At 41.1% G+C, this 18725-nt stretch overlaps 1 protein-coding gene across 1 annotated transcript; it reads right to left on the minus strand.

Moving 5' to 3' along the window:
• Positions 1-560: 560 nt before the first annotated feature.
• On the minus strand, positions 561-16752 carry LOC129353070 (very low-density lipoprotein receptor-like). Its single transcript, XM_055022272.1, has 18 exons — positions 16268-16752; positions 12053-12172; positions 10929-11051; positions 9794-9916; positions 8697-8905; positions 7782-7944; positions 7572-7694; positions 7336-7458; positions 6321-6440; positions 5752-5877; positions 5503-5674; positions 4929-5153; positions 4733-4851; positions 4465-4604; positions 4010-4151; positions 3752-3901; positions 1803-1853; positions 561-655 (listed from the first exon to the last, which is right to left on the minus strand). The coding sequence occupies exons 1-18, from the start codon at positions 16338-16340 to the stop codon at positions 561-563; spliced, it is 2397 nt and encodes a 798-aa protein (XP_054878247.1). The 5' UTR covers positions 16341-16752.
• Between the last annotated feature and the right edge of the window lie 1973 nt (positions 16753-18725).

The raw sequence follows: 18725 nt of genomic DNA on the forward strand, positions 1-18725 counted from the left end.
TGATGAAGACGCCTGGTCTTCAGAGGTTCAGTCCAGGCTGGACATGAAAGACCCTCAAAGACAAACTGTTCTCTGAACAGACGGCAAAGACGACGTCGGAAAGCAAGATAAAAATTCCTCAACACTGTGGAGTGATGTGGAAAACTCATGGAAGTATTCACATAATAAATAACATTTCCTCTTCACCACAGATCAGGACTTAATGCACTTCTGAAGGCATGTGGTTGAACTGTAAGGTCCGCCATTACGGCGAACCGTTGGCATCCGTAACACGGAGGAGGTTTCCGCAAGGAGAAGAAATAAAAAAACCAAAATCCTGAGAACGATCAGGATAAATCATCGTCTGTGCTCACTATGGAAATCTGAACAGAAACAGAGGAAGGAAAAGATGGGATTTTATGTAACTGAGAGGAAATGGCAGCATTTTCAACCACATCACAAATATTGACTTGAAGATTTCCAAAATCTCATTTTAAAAAATTAAACTCACCGCTGGGTAGGTATGGCCACGTTGGCGCCGTGGCGGGTGATGTCGATGTTGAGGTCTTCTTCTGTGGTTTTCAGGTAGACTGGTTGTCAAAGTTCATGCTCTTCTGGTTCTTCAGCTGCCAGTTCCTCCACATCAGGTAGGCGCCCGCTCCGGCCGCCAGCAGCACTGCAGCAGAGACACAGGCTGCTGGGAAACAGATTTCTGACCTCATGTTTGACCTTAGAGGAGGAGGCAGAGGCACTTACAGACAGGTAGGATGGCCCAGGCAGCAGAGCAGGCTGGAGTCACCTGATAGATGTGCTCACATTGGCTTCTGGAAGAGACGACAAAATCAGTAACTTCCATAAACCTTAAAAGAGTTTAGGATAGGGTCATGGTCTACACAAAACCTGCACAAAACTCATTCTTAGATAATGTTCAAGTCTGCTTAGTTCAGAATTAGCCGTTTAAGACTTCTTGTTATCAATTCCAAAATAAAATATAAACAGATTCACCACTGTACAATTGTATAGCTTTGAAAAGTAGAAGTGGAGCCTCCTGCACAAACAAGCAGCAAATGGTTTCTAGATTCCTGTAGTCTTTTCCAGCAGCCATTGTACAGTGCAAACAGCAGTAAAACCTGCTGGGATGTTTCATTTGGAGGGTTTTTATAAAGGCTCATTTTCTGAAGCAGAAAATATTTGCCAAATATCAGCTTGGTGTAAATCTAAAGCTCTCAATCAAAACGAGCTTCAGCGAAATTCCTGCATTAATCTTTACAAATGCAGAATAGGGGGGTAAAAAAAGGTTCCAATAGCAAAACTAAAAATCTTCCAGCAGGTTTTGAGGTTTGTAAACTACAGTCAGGCAAGAATGTAGGTTTTGTTTGAGCCAAATATTGCATGTGTATTTCCCATTTTCTACCACTAGATGGCGCTCCTGTACTAGATTAATTTGTCAGAGCTTTAAACTCTTCCAGCAGCAGAGAGGTGATGACTGAATGTCACATGGATTGTTCAGCATTTAGCAACAAGTCACAGGGATTCCTCATGTTTCTGATTAAGATCAAAATTACTTCAGTAAAAAAAAAACAGGGAATTTAAGTTCTTCCAAGAGTTTCCAGTTTGAAATGATCCAACTGAACATTTATAATCAGCTGGATTAGAAGATTTGAGGAATTACAGGTTAATTTCAGCTCTTAGTTCAGATCAGGACCAAAGCAGCAGAAGTTTCAGTTAAAGCAGAAGAGAAGGTTAATTCAGAAAAAGGAGAAAAACTGGAAGCTACTTGATTTGAGAGCCCAGCATGCTGAGATGACGGCGTTAGGTTTTACCTTTAGGCTGCGTTACAGCTTCACTACCGTCCTCACAGGAAGAGTCTGTCACTAGAAGAGCAACAACAAACCTTAAGCATTCAAGGTCGTCCCATTTCTGAGTTCTCTTTGAATGTAGACCAGATCTCTGGAGAGTAAACTGGTTTATCTGATGCAAATCAAGAGGATGGGAGAGTCGCTGCAATCTGCATGAATGGTTTCACCATCCTGTAATAAACGACTCACACTGGGAAGTCTGGTCCTTTTGCCTGGAAAGGCCAGTTCATGTGGGGAGGTGTGAATGTGGAACTGAACTCTGGTCCACCTACAAACATCGGCCTGTTTGGTTGAAGTGAAGGCTGGTGCAGTTTGAATGCATATGAACGAACCACAGATTGTTCCTAAAGCAGGAAGTGAACTACAGCGTAGGGCATTCTGGGTAAATACAGTGAAACAAATGCTAGCTAGTTTAGTGCTAACGGGAGAAATGGCTTGTGGTCTTTTGCCAAAGACAAAATAAAACTAAAATCTGATGTCACTTTTGTGATGAAGGTTATTTATAGTAATTTATTGACTATACTGGATCCTTTGGTCTTATGCACAAGGATCAGAGGCGTCGTCACTGTGTGCATAAACTTCTATTTGAGTTCTGCAGCCAAATCTGGATTCCTAATGTAGAACAAATTGCAGGGTCCATTTTGTTAGATAATGCCACATATAGCATATTATTAGGCTCTGAAAACAATCAGTAATAATCATATTCCTGTGAATTATCACAAATATCAAGAAGCTGCTGACATTTCTGATGAGCTTTGAGTTTCTCGGTTCTGATCAGTCTTCTGTGAAGAGGAAAATAAAAAACTTTCTTCATGAAATGTAAACAAATCTGCCCACTCAAAGCATTATGGGACTTCAAGTTTCTCATTGTAAGCAATGAGAAACTGAAACGTCTATGATTCAGCTCCAACTGGAGAAAAACCTCCACTGATCTGTAACGGCGTGAACAATAAAACAGTCGTTTGTCGCTGTGAGTTGAGCTTCTGTTCACTTTTTGTTTCTAACTGGATTAGTCGGCTGGAGCAGCAGCCTCACAAAGCTCTACAGTTCCCGGTCGGCCCAGCTGGAAAATGGGCTGGACGGGCAGGAATTAGTCTTAAAGGGACAGGCACCCATTTTCACTGCAACCAACAGAGGTTCAGCAGAGAGCTTCAGTCCATGCTAAACCTCCAATGGGATTTAAATAAGCTTCCCAATATAAAGAACTAAAATTGACCAAGTTTAGGGTAAATACTTCAACGAAATGTGGAACAACCAGAAACTAAAGGGGAAATGGAAGCAAACTCAGAAGATCAAGGATGCAGTCGAGCTGGGTGATAAAATTTAGTTTTTAAGGTTCGATGTCTGAAAGATATGGATTCCCCCTGTTCTGTTGGGTTTTTTGAACAGACAACCTCAGCATGTTTTATACTCAGTTAAAACTCTTAATCCTCCACAGATTCTCAGCGTTTCCTGCAGTTTGTTCTGAGCGCCGTCATGAAGACGGTCCAGCGATCCGCGAGTCCCGGCTGGAACCAGAGTCCAATTAGTGCTGCGGATTCAGCTGTCAGGTTTCTGTTGGGTTTGAAAAGGCTAATCTGTGAAAGGAGCGAAGCCGCAGGGAAAAACAAAGCGAGTCTCTAAGCAACCGGTCGTCCAGCAGGAGGGAAAGGCCAGCGCCGCTGCTCTGCCTTCACTCCTGCAACCGCTAATTGTTGCAAACAATCCTGGAGCCGCTTCAAACTGGACCACTGCAGACATTTACCCACAACTTAAAATTCAAGACGCCGCTTCCTTTTCTCCTCTAGAAGCCTTAAAAACAGGCGAGTGGTTCTTACTATATTGAAAACAAAAAGACTTCAGCAGTGGAAAGAGGTTGATGTTGAAAAGCTGCAGCAGCAGAATCAGTGTTTGCATTTCTGTGCAGAGCTCACCGGGTCTGCAGCGCTGGCCGTCTGCTGCCAGCTCCTGGCCTGCAGGACACACGCAGCTGTACTTGGGGGAATGTTTGTTGATCTGAGGAGCAGGAAGACACAAGAAGCTGCAGCCGCCATTTTCACTTTTCTCTGTGCACCAGTTGGTACCTGCAGAAAAACACAACATGAATCACTGAGTAACTGAAGCCCAAATCAAGCTGGAGAACTTGTTCCACACCAGTTCTGGGTTAAACTGGGTGACCTTTGACCCCTCACCAGCCAGCTGGATCAGCTCATGGTAGACGATGACGTCCTGAGGGTCGTTCAGGTTGCTGGCGAGCGTGACGACATCAGAACCAGAGAACTTGTTGGCGCCGAAGATGGCTTTGTTTTCACCGTCCGTCCAGAAAACCCGATCCTGCCAACAGAACCAAACATGGCCGACTTTCATACAGAGCTGCAACTGATTATTTCAGTAAGCAATTATTCTGATCAATGGTAATATATATATATATATTTTTTTTACAGGTTTTCATTTGACTAAATCTTTTGTACCATTAGAAATAATTCTTTAAACCTTTTATTGCTTAAAACTTTGTATTTTACTGTTATGTTTTATGATATGAAGAGTTTTGAATTTGCTGAAATGTGCTAAACAAATAAACTTTATTAAAATGCAACAGCATTTCTTCAGTAAATCTAAATGAATGAAGGCTGAAGGCCAAACGAACCTCGAACACGGTGAGAGCGAATGGATGAGCCAGGAAGTCTGCAGACTGCAGCACTTTGTTCCTGTTGTCTCCGTTCAGATCGACGCTACTGAGCATGTGCAGCTTGGAGTCGACCCAATACAGCCGGCCTTTGATCAGATCTGAAGACACAAAAAGATCAAAAACAGTTTTCAGAAACAGCTTCAGATCTAAATATTCCACCATAAAACAGATTTTTATAGTTTCAGCTGAAGGCTTTTATTTTGGAGGAGTTTTGCCTCATTCCTACCCAGTGTGATCCCGTTTGGCCACTGGATGTCAGTCGCCACCAGAACCTGCCGGTCCGCTCCGTTCATACCAGACTTCTCGATCTTGGCCGGCTCTCCCCAGTCAGACCAGTACAGAAACCTGAGACCAGTACAGAAAACGTCCGGTCAGCAGATCAGAGTTCTGCCAGAGGAAAAACCCAAACCGTTTCCACCCACCCAGACAAAGGATCCACGGCGATGGAGGCGGGTTCTCTCAGGCCCGTGTTGAACAGAACCTTCCGTTTGGTTCCGTTGAAGTTTGCCACAGAAATGGTTTTGGTTCCCAGGTCGGACCAGTACAGGTTCTTGTAGACCCAGTCGACGGCGATCCCCAGAGGAGTCTGGACGTTGTCGATCACCTTCTTGTGGACGCCAACGTCTCCTCGCTTGTCCAGGACGGTGCTGAGAGAAAAGGAAACGCTCACCTTCATTTTAAATGATTTACAGTTCAGATTTATTAGTTAAAACTGAAAGTGATTTTAAAGACAATACAGCAAATGAGCCAAAACGTTTCATTTTCCTGCACAGTCTGAGAAATATCACTGCAACCTGAAGTGAAGATAATCAGATATTTTTACTCCTATTCAACCTGCATCTCATCTTTTCATGGCAAAATTTAACATTAAAGCTACAAAATGCATATTTGAAGAAAAAAAGAAATAAAAAAAGCTTCAGATATTTAAAGATGGTTATATTGAGACAAAGTTGAGGAAAGTAAAATCCAGCTGATGTTTGTAAAGCCTGAGTCTACCTGTATATGGCCCTCTGACCCAGGTCGGCCCAGAAGATGGTCTGCTGGTTAAAGTCAGCATCCAGAGCCGCGGCGTTTCTCTGCTGCTCCACGATCTGCGTGTACTCCTTCCTCTCCAGACCCAGACGGCGAATATCACGGCGGTTGGTGAAGATCAGGCACGGCTCCTTACCTGAACATGGAGAAAAAGAAGTTTGTAAAAACCAGTAAAGGTGAAAACATCTAAAACTAAAAGTTCCTGATCCTCACCAACAGCCTTGCAGACGCCGGTAGCCGGATCCATCTGGTAGCCGTTGTGGCATTCACACTTATAGCCTCCCTTCAGGTTGACGCAGATCTGACTGCAAATACCAGGATTCATGCACTCGTTGACGTCTGCATCAAGAGAGGAAGAGACGCGATTAGGAGTGAAAAGCTGCACAACCACCTTAAAAATCAAGTTTTCTAATAAATTTAGCAAACAAGACATTTAAACCTCTAATCTCAGTTATGTTTCTGACCAGCTTTTAAATATTCTAGCATTCAGTTTACAGCTGGTTGTACATTTGGGAGGAAATTAAACACTTGAGTGACTGGAGAAGTTTATTCCAGGAAGGATGAGGATTTACAGACAGAAGCCAGAGTGTCAGAAAACGACCTGCAGGATTTCTGCTTTAAAGCTGAACGACAATCAGAACATGAATCCTGCAGCGTCAGACATTCTTCTAGGGATCAGGACTTTAATTGAAATTAAATTAGTCAATTTTCAGCCTGATTTCTTCTTTGCAGCACAACTTAAAGTTCCTTCCTAAACTCGTCTGGTGATCAGTGGGTTGTACCTCCACAGGTCTTGTGGTCGATGAGCTGCAGCCCAGGTGTGCAGTCGCATTCAAAGCCGATCACCATGTCTTTGCAGATGTGGGAGCAGCCGCCGTTGTTCAGGAGACACTCGTTTACATCTGTGACAAGAACAAATGCCACAGTTTATAGTAGGAGCAGCAAAAAAGGCGTTGATGGGTATTTATGAATCTACATAAAACAAAGTGAATTTTATGAAAGCTTTTGCAAAAGGAGAGAAACCAGCAAACTGCTGCTTCAAGCCTTTCACCAAGCGCTCTGGAGACCTTTGTTAGGGCTTTTTATTAAAAGATAAGGGAAGGCAGTAGAGACAGTCACAGTTGGACTCCAGTAGTGAGTATTCCGGTTGATAAGGTCTGAGAAACACCGTTAACTGTTTCACATGGAAACACAGGAAGAAAAGGCTTCAAAGTAAGTTTATACATTTCAGCAGAGGAAGAGAATACTTTAAATTGAAAATCACAATATAATGAATATAATGCTGGGTTAATGATCTAAAATAATAATGTTTCTACAAAAACGTAAACTAGTGCTTCACACAGATTTGCTTTCAGAAGTTGACAAGCCTCTGACAACTCCTTCAGACTAGCAAGCAGCATTTGGCAAACATCTGGTGGAACAGCTGAGTTTATTATAGGAGCTACTATAATTAGAGCGGCCATGCTGTGATGACTTCCTGAAGTCAGTTTCAAAAAGCAGGAGCTCTTAAAGAGACAGAGGCCCAATTTCAAGGTGTTAAATCTGGAAGTAAAATTTATTTTAAGTCTTGTTTGATGAATATAGCATTTGTATTTTAGTAACAGTTACTGGATTATGCTATAAAATGTAACAAACATTTAAAGGAAGATCAAACACTATTGTGCAGGTTAATAAAGAGATACTTTAATTTTAACTCATTTCATCCTTTCAGGATCATTAAAACCCCATAAACACCACAGAAGCTGCAGATGTTCATTCATAGTTATCATAATTTTTCCATATTTAAATCAAACTCACTGCACTCTTTGATGGGCTCGTCGCTCCAGTCTGGACAGTCTCTGATCTTGTTGCACACTTTGCTCATGTCGATGCATTCTCCGCTGCGACACTTGAACTTCTCTGGCCCGTTACACTGAGTCACTGAAAAACAGCAAATTAATCCAGATTATCACTAATCCAATATGAAGAAATTCACTTCAATGCTAAGACCTAGCATGAAGACGTTGGATTCTAAAACCAGAGTAAAGTCTTACCGTTCCTGCAGTTGATTTCATCTGAGCCGTCGCCGCAGTCTCTGATGCCGTTACACTGTCTGCTTCCCAGGATGCAGCTTCCATCGTCGCATTTGAACTGATCCGGCCCACAACTCCGCACAGCTGCAAACAAAACCTCCATCACTTTCTGTTAAAGAAAATCTGAGAAATGAAGCAGAAGCTGGGAGTGGTTTGGACAGCGTAACGTACGACAGTTCGCCTCGTCGCTGCCGTCCTTGCAGTCGGGGTCGCCGTCACATCTCCATTTTTTATGGATGCATTCTCCAGAGCTGCACTGCATCTCGCTGGGCAAACACTTGGCGGGCGGCGTCGGGTGGCGGCCGCAACGAGCCGGAGCTTCGTCTGACTGGTCCTACAGAAACACAGCAAACACTTTAAAATGAGAATATTTTACTCAGATGCCAATATTCCAGCTAAAATCAGAACTTTTTTTTGCTAGAGCTTTGATGCATCCCATGAATCCTAATTATGATTAAATGTATAGATGTGAATTAATGAAAGTTGCACACTTCATTCATACTGTACAGTTTTCTAGATTGAATTTTGTTTTTCTACAACATAAAATTTGCAGATGAATAAATGTACATTAAATGTCCTGATTACTGCATTGTAAGAATTTAGCAAGTTTGCAGCTTTTTAAAATTATTTACGAGCAGATTGAACAAATCTGGATTTTTCACACCAATCCACACATCAGGTTTCCAGAGTTAGTCTAATACCAACGTGTTTTCCAGCTTCTATTCATCTCAACTCACAGAATTATTGAAATAAGCCATTTTATTTTATGCATCATTTAAGTTTGCTGAAGGAAAATGAAAATTGGAAATTAAATCGGGTTTAAAACAATTGTTAGGTTTTTATTTTTAAGTAGCATCAAATATAGACTTTGCAGCTTATTTGAAGGGTTTGTATTAATGTGTGATTATTGACAAAGATAGAAATTTTCCACATGCATATTTTAAATAAAAAGCATCATTCTGTTGCAGAATTCTTCATTTTAAATCATATTTTGAGACAACCGTCTCATTTCTCATGAGAAACTAAATTCCTCAGAATTAAAGTACTTCAGTCCTAATGGTTCACCTCATTTCCGTTTCCTCTCACCTGGCAGTCGACGTCGTCGTCACACACCCAGCTGGCCGGGATGCAGGACGCGTTTCCACACTGGAACTCACTGGGAGCGCAGGAAGACGGCGCGCAGCCCACCTCGTCTGAGCCGTCGCCGCAGTCGTCCTCGCCGTTGCACACAAAGTTCTTGGAGATGCAGCGGCCGCTGGCGCAGGTGAACTCGTTCAGAGCGCAGGTGATGTTACCTGGGGGGAGTCCGAGTGTTTACTTCAGGTTCTGAGTTTAACTGAACGAGGTCTGATCCACTCTGCTGTTCCACGTCCACTGAGGCAGAAGCTGCAGTTGTGAACTGAGCCAAGCAGGTTTCTGCAGCTCAGCATCTCATAATCAATACCAGCTGATCACGCTTCAGGGAACCCAAGAGCCTCTGCAGAGATATCTGGAGTTTTCCTCAACCGCTTCATCAATAAGACAGGAGGCGTGGCTGAACTGCAGTACAAACCCAAATCACTGCAAGCGCAGGATGTTTCTCACCAGGTTGAGAGAACGATTTGAACTCCTAACTTTCACCGTATGACAAATTTTCATGAAGTTTCTGCAATAAGTTAAAACAAAGTGCCACTTAATTGTGAAGTTGAGAGAAAACAATGCATGCTTTAACAATGCAACTACAAGTTAGAAAAGTGTGGCATGTATTGTCTTAGAAAAAACTATTTCAGGTAAAAATCACTCAGTCAGGTTTATTCATGAATTGCGCACAACTCAGAGCTCATAAGACAATCAATCCAGTCTGGATGCAACATTAAATGTTAGCTTCTGTTAGCTAACATTTAATGCAGCTGGAGTTACAAATAATTACCTTCTCAATCTATATGAAGTATTGATTATTACTGTAAAGCACTTCAGACTTTTTGTTTCTCAAAGTCCCAGGAGAAAACATTGGACTGCTATGAAAGCCTCATCTTCAGGTTTTTCTGCAGTACTTGGATCATAAATCATCTAAAAGTCGACACGTTGCTGCTGATTGCAGCTGCTAGACGTTCAGCTCAACAGAGAAACGACTGATTCAAAAGGTCAAATAATTACTGAGGTGTTGAGGGGAGAAAACAGGAAGGAAAGCAGCTTCCACCCACCACAGTTGACTTCGTCCTCTCCTTTGTCGCAGTCCTTTTCTCCGTCGCATTTCCAGAAGATGGGGATGCAAAGTGTGGTTCCTGGGCCGCAGCTGAACTCGTTAACGCGACACGTCCGCATGTCTGCAGACAGAGAGGAATACAGCGATGATGGCGATTAAAACCAAACCACAGAGAAACCAGCGCCAGAGCAAGACGTTATAGAAACATGACAAAATATTTGGTCTGAAATGACAAGGAGCATCGCAGTCCAACCGAAACGCTAAAGAAATGAAAATATGTCAGCTTGAATTAGACATTGTATCTACTTGATACGGTGCAGCAACAAGAATAAAAACATGTATAGCTTTACTTTTTCTTAATTCACCAATTAGTACATTCAAAAAGTATTGTTAAAGCCAATTAGATTAAAATGTCAAAAACACAGAACGAAACAGGATCAAAAAGTTATGAACTAATTAAAATCAATTAAAGCAGATTTGTCCCATTAAATCATATCCAATAGTTTTCAAAATGCTGCATTTTATTAAAATTAGTCATTTATGAGTCGAGTTAATTATGCATTAGGAAAAGTCAAATCTGAACATAAACAGGTGAAATTATAACAAATAATTCAATTAACTCATCACCTTCTAGAAATATTGTAAATCATTTAGCTTTAAGTTTAGAAACTCTTGCATCACATTTAAAGCTGCAGAGCAAAACATTAAGAATAAAAAAGCAACTTCACTGAAGCTGTAAAGTTTTATCAGTTTGAGAGAGAAACCAGGAATGAGGAGGAGTCAGCGGGTTAAAATTAAAGTCGGACTCTTTCAGCTGCTGGCTGAAGGCGACAGCTGGTCAGACCTCAGCAGCAGCAGCTCCGACAGAACATGACTGGACCTGAAAACGACCCCATCATGACCTTCAGACCATCCAAACAGCTGCTGCACTAAACATGACGGAGCAGGACTGGATCAGGTATCAGCAGGAAACTGATCCAAACTCAAAGCAAGAAACAATCCGTTACTTCTGATTAAAATTAAGCTAGAAAAAATTACTTGGCAGGATTAACTTTCCCCTACAGCTTCAGAGTTTAATAAATGTCTTTGCTGATTGAAACCCGGCCAACAAGTTGCATTGTGGGAGAACTTACGGCAGACTTCTACGCTCTCGTCGGATCCGTCCTCGCAGTCCGGCTCGCCGTCGCAGTGCCAGCGCTTCGGGATGCACTGACCGCTGCGGCACACAAAGTCCACATCCGCACACGTCTTCTTAACTAAAAGAGAATAAATTCTGTTTGGTTACACAGCCAGCATCAGAAACTAGTCCTGCATCTTTAGTTTGGACCATCTGGTGCTGATGACAGAAAGTCTTGAACATTAAAATCTCAGGATTTTGATGCTGTTGCAACATTTGGTTGATTTGTTTCCCACTTCCTGCACTGCAGAATGTGGAGTAGAAAATTTGGAGATCATTAAGCCCAACATGTTCCCAGCTAAATGTCGCTACGTGCAGTTAGCACGTTTTCTTCTTTTGCTTCCCTGCATATTTAATGTTTTTGTGAAAACTTGTTTATTTTTTGCTGAAAAACATTTGACATAATTAAGAGTTCAAATCACAATGTTTCATTTCCTGTCCATAAAGGATTTAAACATCCCATCCCCCTCTTATTCTTTCCTTGCTGTGTTTTATCAAATGACCCAGATAGTTGAACATATTGGATCCAGATTTAGCTCCGCTGTGCCTCGACTCTCAAAGCGCCACCTTCCTGCTTCTGAAGCGACAGAACGGCTCAGAATCTGAACGGTAAACAGATTAGCTCTGATTTATTGAAGCCGTTTGACATCAATATGCAGCAGCTTTCAGGACTTCATGCATCTTTCACACAGTTTTTTTTTTCCACTTCAAACAGTTCTGCTCAGAAACGCTACAGAAAAAGCAGGTTGAGGCAGAACTGCAGGCCTAGTCAAGCAAATTTATACACGCAAAAAAGATCAAACGTGTTAGAGATTTTATCTGCACAACAGAATAAACTGCTGTTCATTGGTATGTTAAATGAGTCAAAAAAGGTGAAATTAGCAGATCAGATTGCTGCATCCAAGTGGAAAGTTGAGTGGAAGGTAAAAGTCTTGTGAAGTGAAGCCCATTCTGTGTGTTGACTACGTTTCTGTAACTTTACGTTGCACTGCCTCGTTACTGAAATGAGCTAAACTGAAACGCCATTGATCCAGACGGTGCTGCGTTTGTGTTCTGGTAAAGCGGGTCGTTCCTCCTCACCACAGGAGTTCTCGTCGCTGCCGTCGGTGCAATCCTCATCGCCGTCGCATTGCCACACGGACGGGATGCAGCGGCCGTTCCCACACTGGAACTGGTTGGCTTCACATTCAGTCTTCGTACCTGGAGAGACAAACAAATTTATAGGTTTAAACACTTAACTTTAGCAGGTTCTGAATTTGTTAAAATCAAACCTACTGTGACAAATATTCAATCATTAACCAAACACGAAACCAAAAAGGTGAAGGAGAACAAAAAAATTCTGCTTTTCTAGTCTAATGCATTTTATTTTGACATCAGATCCAACTTGAGCCGTCCTGAATTGACCCGAAGGAACGATTAATCCTGAGGTTAAGTGTTTCTGTAGTTTGCTCCAGCTGCATCTGCTGCAGGTTCAATAATTTAAACAGAAGCATTTTGTCACTTCCTGCTCCAACAGGAATGAAACCAACGTTTCCAGGCTGAAGGTCGGCGCTGTGGCCAGGTTTGCTGCAGCTGACATCGGAACATGTTCCTAAAATAACCCCGACCTTGAGGCTGGCGCCACGCTGCAGCCGTCCAGGTGGGGAAATGGAGCCCTCCTGCCGGTTCTCAGAGGTTTAAATGAAACCTTCACTCCAGAAGAAGCAAAAATGCAGCCATGATGGAAAACAAAGTGGGTCAGCAGAACCCGGATCGGCTCGAAACCGGAACAGCTTTGGGTCTCAGCGTGGAACGGATGGCGCCGCAGACAGAAAGATGTTTAGCTGTTATATGAAGATACAACAGGATTTTAAAAACAACTTTCAATATCTAAAAATTAAACTTCTAAAAACAGAAAGCCAAACGCAACCAAGGCCATAAAAACAAAATTCCCCTTCGAAATATAATTAGAGTTCCTCATGTGATTAATTATTGCAAAAGGCTCACTCAAAAGATTAAAAATAAAACAGTGTAGAGTGAAAATGTCACATCAATTTGATAGCATTTCAAATATTTAAAAACAAAACTAAATATTTAACAAACTTGAGTAAAGTCTTGTGTATCAGAGACATTTTTCCAGCACATTGCTCAATAACTTAAAACAATAGTAGGTCAGGCTTTAGAAAGACTTGATTGGCCAGAAAACCCCATTTGGTGCTGAGGAGCCATTGGCTGCAGTTTGCAAACCAACAAATCCAGAAGCAACATTTGTTTTGCTTGATTGGTTGGAGATCAGACTGTAAATGTTGCTTCTGCAGTTGAGTTAAGATGGTTGCCACTGAGTTTACCGACACATACTGAGGTATATTGAGTGTTTTAGCTGGTGAAAGTTGGGCACTGGTGGCTGTGGTTTCTAACTCCAGTTAATACTGGGATTCAACTTTAAAAACTCAGGAAATTCACAAAATGGAAGAAATTCAGCCAGTAACTGAACAGAAAATTCTTGTTAAACATTGTCCAACATATCACAACCGAAGAAGTATTTTTCAGAGCATCAAAGAATCATTTCTGGTTTCTAGAGACTCCTGTTCCATCTTTAACCCAATCATGAACTTCTCTCTGCGTTTCCCCTGCATGTCTGTTTTCTGTTCCTGTAGCTTTAAAACAGCTACGGTCATAAACCCACCCAGCCAACGCCTTCTGGTTCTAAAACTTATTTACCTAAAAGTTACAGCCCAGCCAGGCTGGCCAAACAACAGCCTGAAGGAAATGTTGAGTCTAAATGCTGACGTACATTTAATGCTGACAAAGCAAATAGAGATCCTGCAAGGCTCAAAACACACTCCTATTGCAAACCAATTTGTGACTTTCAACAGAAATTACCAGGAAATAGACACTCTCCTATAGTCAACTCTTATTAATAAATCAAACTGCAAATTTTCTAGTTTTGGTAAATATTCAACATAAACTCCTCAACATGATTCCATCTTTAACCACAACATGTTTAGACCTGAAATGCCAAAAATCATAGAACCTTAAATACTTCTCTGCATGTTTTACTAACTTTCAAGCCTGCAACAAGACTTAACAGTTAAAATGTATACAATAAAGTCCATGTCAGGGCTGCAACAGTAAAAATAAGAAGCATAGTGGATGAACTGTAGATCCTGCTGCTTTTGTTCCTTCAGGACGGCTCCCCACAGAGCTGCTGCTGCTACACCAACCCATCGACTAGCTGCCAGGAACGCTGCACACTTCACCCTCTGATCAACACACCTCAGCAGTTAGACCTCAGTACCTGCATGAAGCAGCTCTGCTGTCTCTGCAGTGTCACTCCAGATTTTATAAAACTGACAGCTGAAGGATCTAAAAACAAGAGGCTGGGGGAATGTTACTAGCTGACACTAAAATTAGACAGTCTTCTGCCTTTAAGGTTCATTTCAGCAACATATTAAACACTTCAGCAAGTATTTGCACTTTATTTTAAACTCTTAATTCAATATTCTCTAAAGCGGGAGCATCGTGGATCATTACAGAGACATTGATAGTAAATTTATGACACCCAGTCGTCTTCACGTACTGCTGGAAGCAGACAAGCGTTGAGCTGCATCAAATCATCTCCATTAAAAATAGAACATTATTGTGCTCTTTATAAATGCTGTCACACTGGAGGTCATGGTGCTGCAGTTTTCCCCAGTAACAAACGGCTGCAGCATGCTGCTCTCCACCACTCCGCCCACTTTAAGAACCCCCACACACCGACGCCCCCCGCCCGGCTTCCCACAGCCGAGGATCTGGGTCTCACTCAGCATCAGAAACCATGCAGGGGAGAGAAGAAAAAACATAAAACATCCTTTTTAAATCAGGCCAGCCTGCTCCTGCTCTCCTCTCACTAATCTGAGTGGCATTTTGGTCAAATAGTCCATCTGAATCTCAGAGAGACAGACAGCGGCTCGTTTTGGGGAATGAGGCTCTTATCAGGCACCGTGGAGCCGATGCTGTAGGTGGGAATCTGTGCAAATCAGAGGAAAAGCATTTCCTGCAGACATCAAATCAATGATATGGCTTTAAAGATTCCACAACACAAAAATAAAAAATGTGGTTTAAATTAGACCAGCGAATGATCAGCTGTGTATGCAGAGGCTTAAATGGATCATATAATTGAAGTAAAGTATTCCTAAAATTTAGAAAATGTGAATATTTGAATGAAGTATTCTGTTCAAGAAAAAAAATCTAAAGACAAATGCATAAAGCCAGAGCAATATAAAAAGAAAATCTCATTGGAAACAAAAATGTATGAAATGTATGCATAACTTGAGTTAAACATTAACAAAATTTGATAGAAATACACAAAATCTGCCTGATAGTTTAAAAAATATAATATAAATAAATAAATAAATAAATAAATAAAAACTTAGGAGACAATGTACATCATCCTAATCATAATAAAAATTGTTTAATACCAGTCAAAATTCTAGTACAAATCTTATGAACTTTATTAAAATTTAAATAGAAAATCTCCCAAATAAATCTGTACATCAACTAAAATCTTTAAAAATGAAATCAATTTAAAGTTCAAACATTAATTTTAAAAAGCCATTTCATCTCCAGTTTTCTGAGTACAGCTGTGGATAATTATCCAATTTACCATAATATAACCTTTAATTGCTACTGTTGGTTTCTGGGTCTAATTTAATGTTTTCATCCTGGATTTTAAGGCTTAAATCAGAAAGTTTGCTCGTAAATGTCCAACCCTAACCCGAACCTGAACCCAGACCCGAACCCTAACCCGAACCAGAAACCCTAACCCGAACCAGCAGGTAATGAGCCTTCATTGGGATCCCTGCGGCCGCTGATTGGCCCAAATCATCCGCTCCCTCCCTTCGGAGCTCCAAAATACTCCCAGGTTTAATCCGCATTTCCACGATGTTAATCCGCAGTTTGCTCCTTTCTCGGCCCCCATGTCGGCTTTCACTTAACGAATAAATAAATAAATTAGGAACGTCAGAGGCTGAGGGGGTTGGAGATGATGGCTGAGGAGAAATCACAAGATTTGACGCAAAAACCGAGGAGGTTCAGACGTTCAGCGACCAAATTAAGGGCTTAAATCTTCAAACGAGACCAGGAATTCACTCAAAATGAATTAAACTTACAAATACTGACCAACTGCGCTCCAAGAATGTGGTTAGTTTGCTGATCAGACCGCTAACGAGCCCAGAAGGCGCAGCCCGGAGACAGGTGTAAATGTTAGCTTTACCGGCCCGAACACCGGAGCGTTTCGCCGGGCAAACCGGGGGAACCGCAGCGGGCTCTTACCGTGGACGGAACCGCAGTGCTGGAGCCACATTAGCAGCAGGAGGAGGATCCTGTGCGGTGCGGACGTGACCATCTCTGGCTCGGTTCGGAGGAGTCACCTTTCGCTGCTAGCTGTGCTGGGTGTCCGCGAGCTCCCTGCCCGCCTGCCTCTGCCGGCTGGCGCTGGCCTGCTGCTGTTCTTACGGGTCTGCCGGTCGCTCCTCGCCGAACGCACACATCCAAAGCAGGCGCGAGCACAAGCAGGAACTGTGCGGCTTTTATAGTCCGGAGGAGGTGGCACGCGCCGCTGAGGAGGACTGCGTGCGCACCCGGAGAAGGCGAATGGAGAAAAAGCACAACAACCGTGGAGCCCACGCGCCCTTTTATACGGTTCCGGGGTGATTCCAGTTCCGCCCAGTCCGTTTAAATTCCATTTTTTCGAAGCGGTTCGCGGTACCGGACCGGTACCGGGTGGTTATCGGTGCTGCTCAGAGCCGTGGAGTGGTTTCTCCTCCTTCAGTGCGTCTGCTGCAGGTTGTTAACCCTTCACTACCCGAACTAATTAATTAATTAATGATAAAATCTGAATCTTTAATGTCAATCAGAACATTAAACAGAACAACACTTTTATATAATTATATATAACAAGTCAACAATTAGCTTTAAACAATCTGATTGAATTACACAAATTAACATTCCTATGGAGTACCGTTTGTAACAAAAATGAACAGTAATAATCTGGGTTATTTAACCTGAGAATAAAATGGGGATTAATTTCTCAATGTAATATTTTCAACTTGTTACCCATTCGTCACAGTTTCAACCTAAATATTTAATTAGCAAGCTAAATATTTAGTCTAAAGCTATATCTTAGCAGATACTTATAAATATTTAGTTTTTAAAGTAAATATTTAGATCCAACCCAAGTATTTTGTGTTCAAGCTTACTATTTAGCTCCAATCTAAATATTTAGCTTTCAACATTAATACATGTTGCTAAATATTCAAAATTCTGAGCTAAATATTTAGATTTAAGCAAAACAGATTTATGATTATTTAGCTCCAAACAACAGAGCTTGCAAAACCAAATATTTATTTTGGAGCTATATTAACAAAATGTAGCTCTAAGTTAGATCCATTTGTATCTTCACAAATGCTTCAGCTAGCTAAATATTTTACTTCTCAGTTTTTAGTTTGAAGATAATTATTTAGCTTTTAACTTTGAACTCACACATTTAGCTGCAAACTAAATATTTATCCCAAAACTTTGACTTTTGTAAACAAATTAATGACATGGTGAAAATATGAAGTTCCATTTATTTTTTATTTCAAATGAATTTGAAACTGATCTACATCTTGCTGAACAGCGCCCTCTGTGGCCACTAACTGGAATTACTTGATAATTGCCTTCAATTAGAAATTTATTTTCTTCTAAATTTATTCTCTTTATCTATTGCATCTTTATTAACTGTAAGTTGATTAATTTTCAAATTATTTGTGGAGCTTATTTCAGTAACAAAATATACAGCTGGTTAATTTTTTCTGTTTAAATGAGGAAAATATTGTAATATTTTGTATTTTTCTCATGTTTTCACTGGCAGTCATTTTATCAAATTTCTCAAACGGAGTGACAGGATCTTTGAACCGAACTCGATGGTTGCTCTTCCTCTCTGCTGCGTGTCTGAAGCTGTTTCCCTGCGGTTTGATCAGCCTGCGGTGTTTCCACAGGGCTGCCAGCTTCCACACACTCTCACGCTTCTTATCAGAGGATTAAACCTCATCTTCACTGAGGCCTGACGGCCGCTGATTTACCCCGAGGCTCGCTCCGTCCCAGATTCGCTCCTTTCACTTCTCTCAAAAACACACAAACCTCATAAACCGACTAATAATCTGGTTCTAGGAAACGTTTTCACATGCCTTTAATTTAAAAAGCAGATTTCACTTCCTGTGCTTGGATCTGCAGAGGAGGGAAAACTAATGTTTACCCAGAATGGAAAGATATTTAATTTTTGGTTTATTGACTGTTTTTGTTTGTTTTTTTGTTTTTTTTTTGGTATGTGTTAACATTCAACAAATGAATGCAAAAAAACAGATTAAGTTCAAACGTAATTGCATAAATCAGGCTTACTATGCCTACAATGACTTTGATTTTCTTATATTTGTTCTTTTCAAAGCATCTATTTCTCTCTTAGTTCATATTTTGCTTCTTTAATATTAAACACTGCAAAAACATTTTACTGAAATTTCTATGGCGTATAACTTAATAAATTTATACCAGTGAGGTCCAAACCTTTTGCCACTTAAACCAAAATCAAGTCAAAGCAACAAAAACATGTTTTTATAATAAAAAACATCTGATTTTATTTACTGACTTATCATTATTAACTATCTTATTTTTATTGTGTTGCCTTGTTATGTTGCTCAACTTTCTCATCCAAAATTACTAGACTCTGAAGTTTCTATACACAAAAGCACAAAAT

Source organism: Poeciliopsis prolifica, unplaced genomic scaffold (assembly GCF_027474105.1).
Source record: "Poeciliopsis prolifica strain line A6 unplaced genomic scaffold, Auburn_PproV2 SCAFFOLD083, whole genome shotgun sequence".
Taxonomy (NCBI): domain Eukaryota; kingdom Metazoa; phylum Chordata; class Actinopteri; order Cyprinodontiformes; family Poeciliidae; genus Poeciliopsis; species Poeciliopsis prolifica.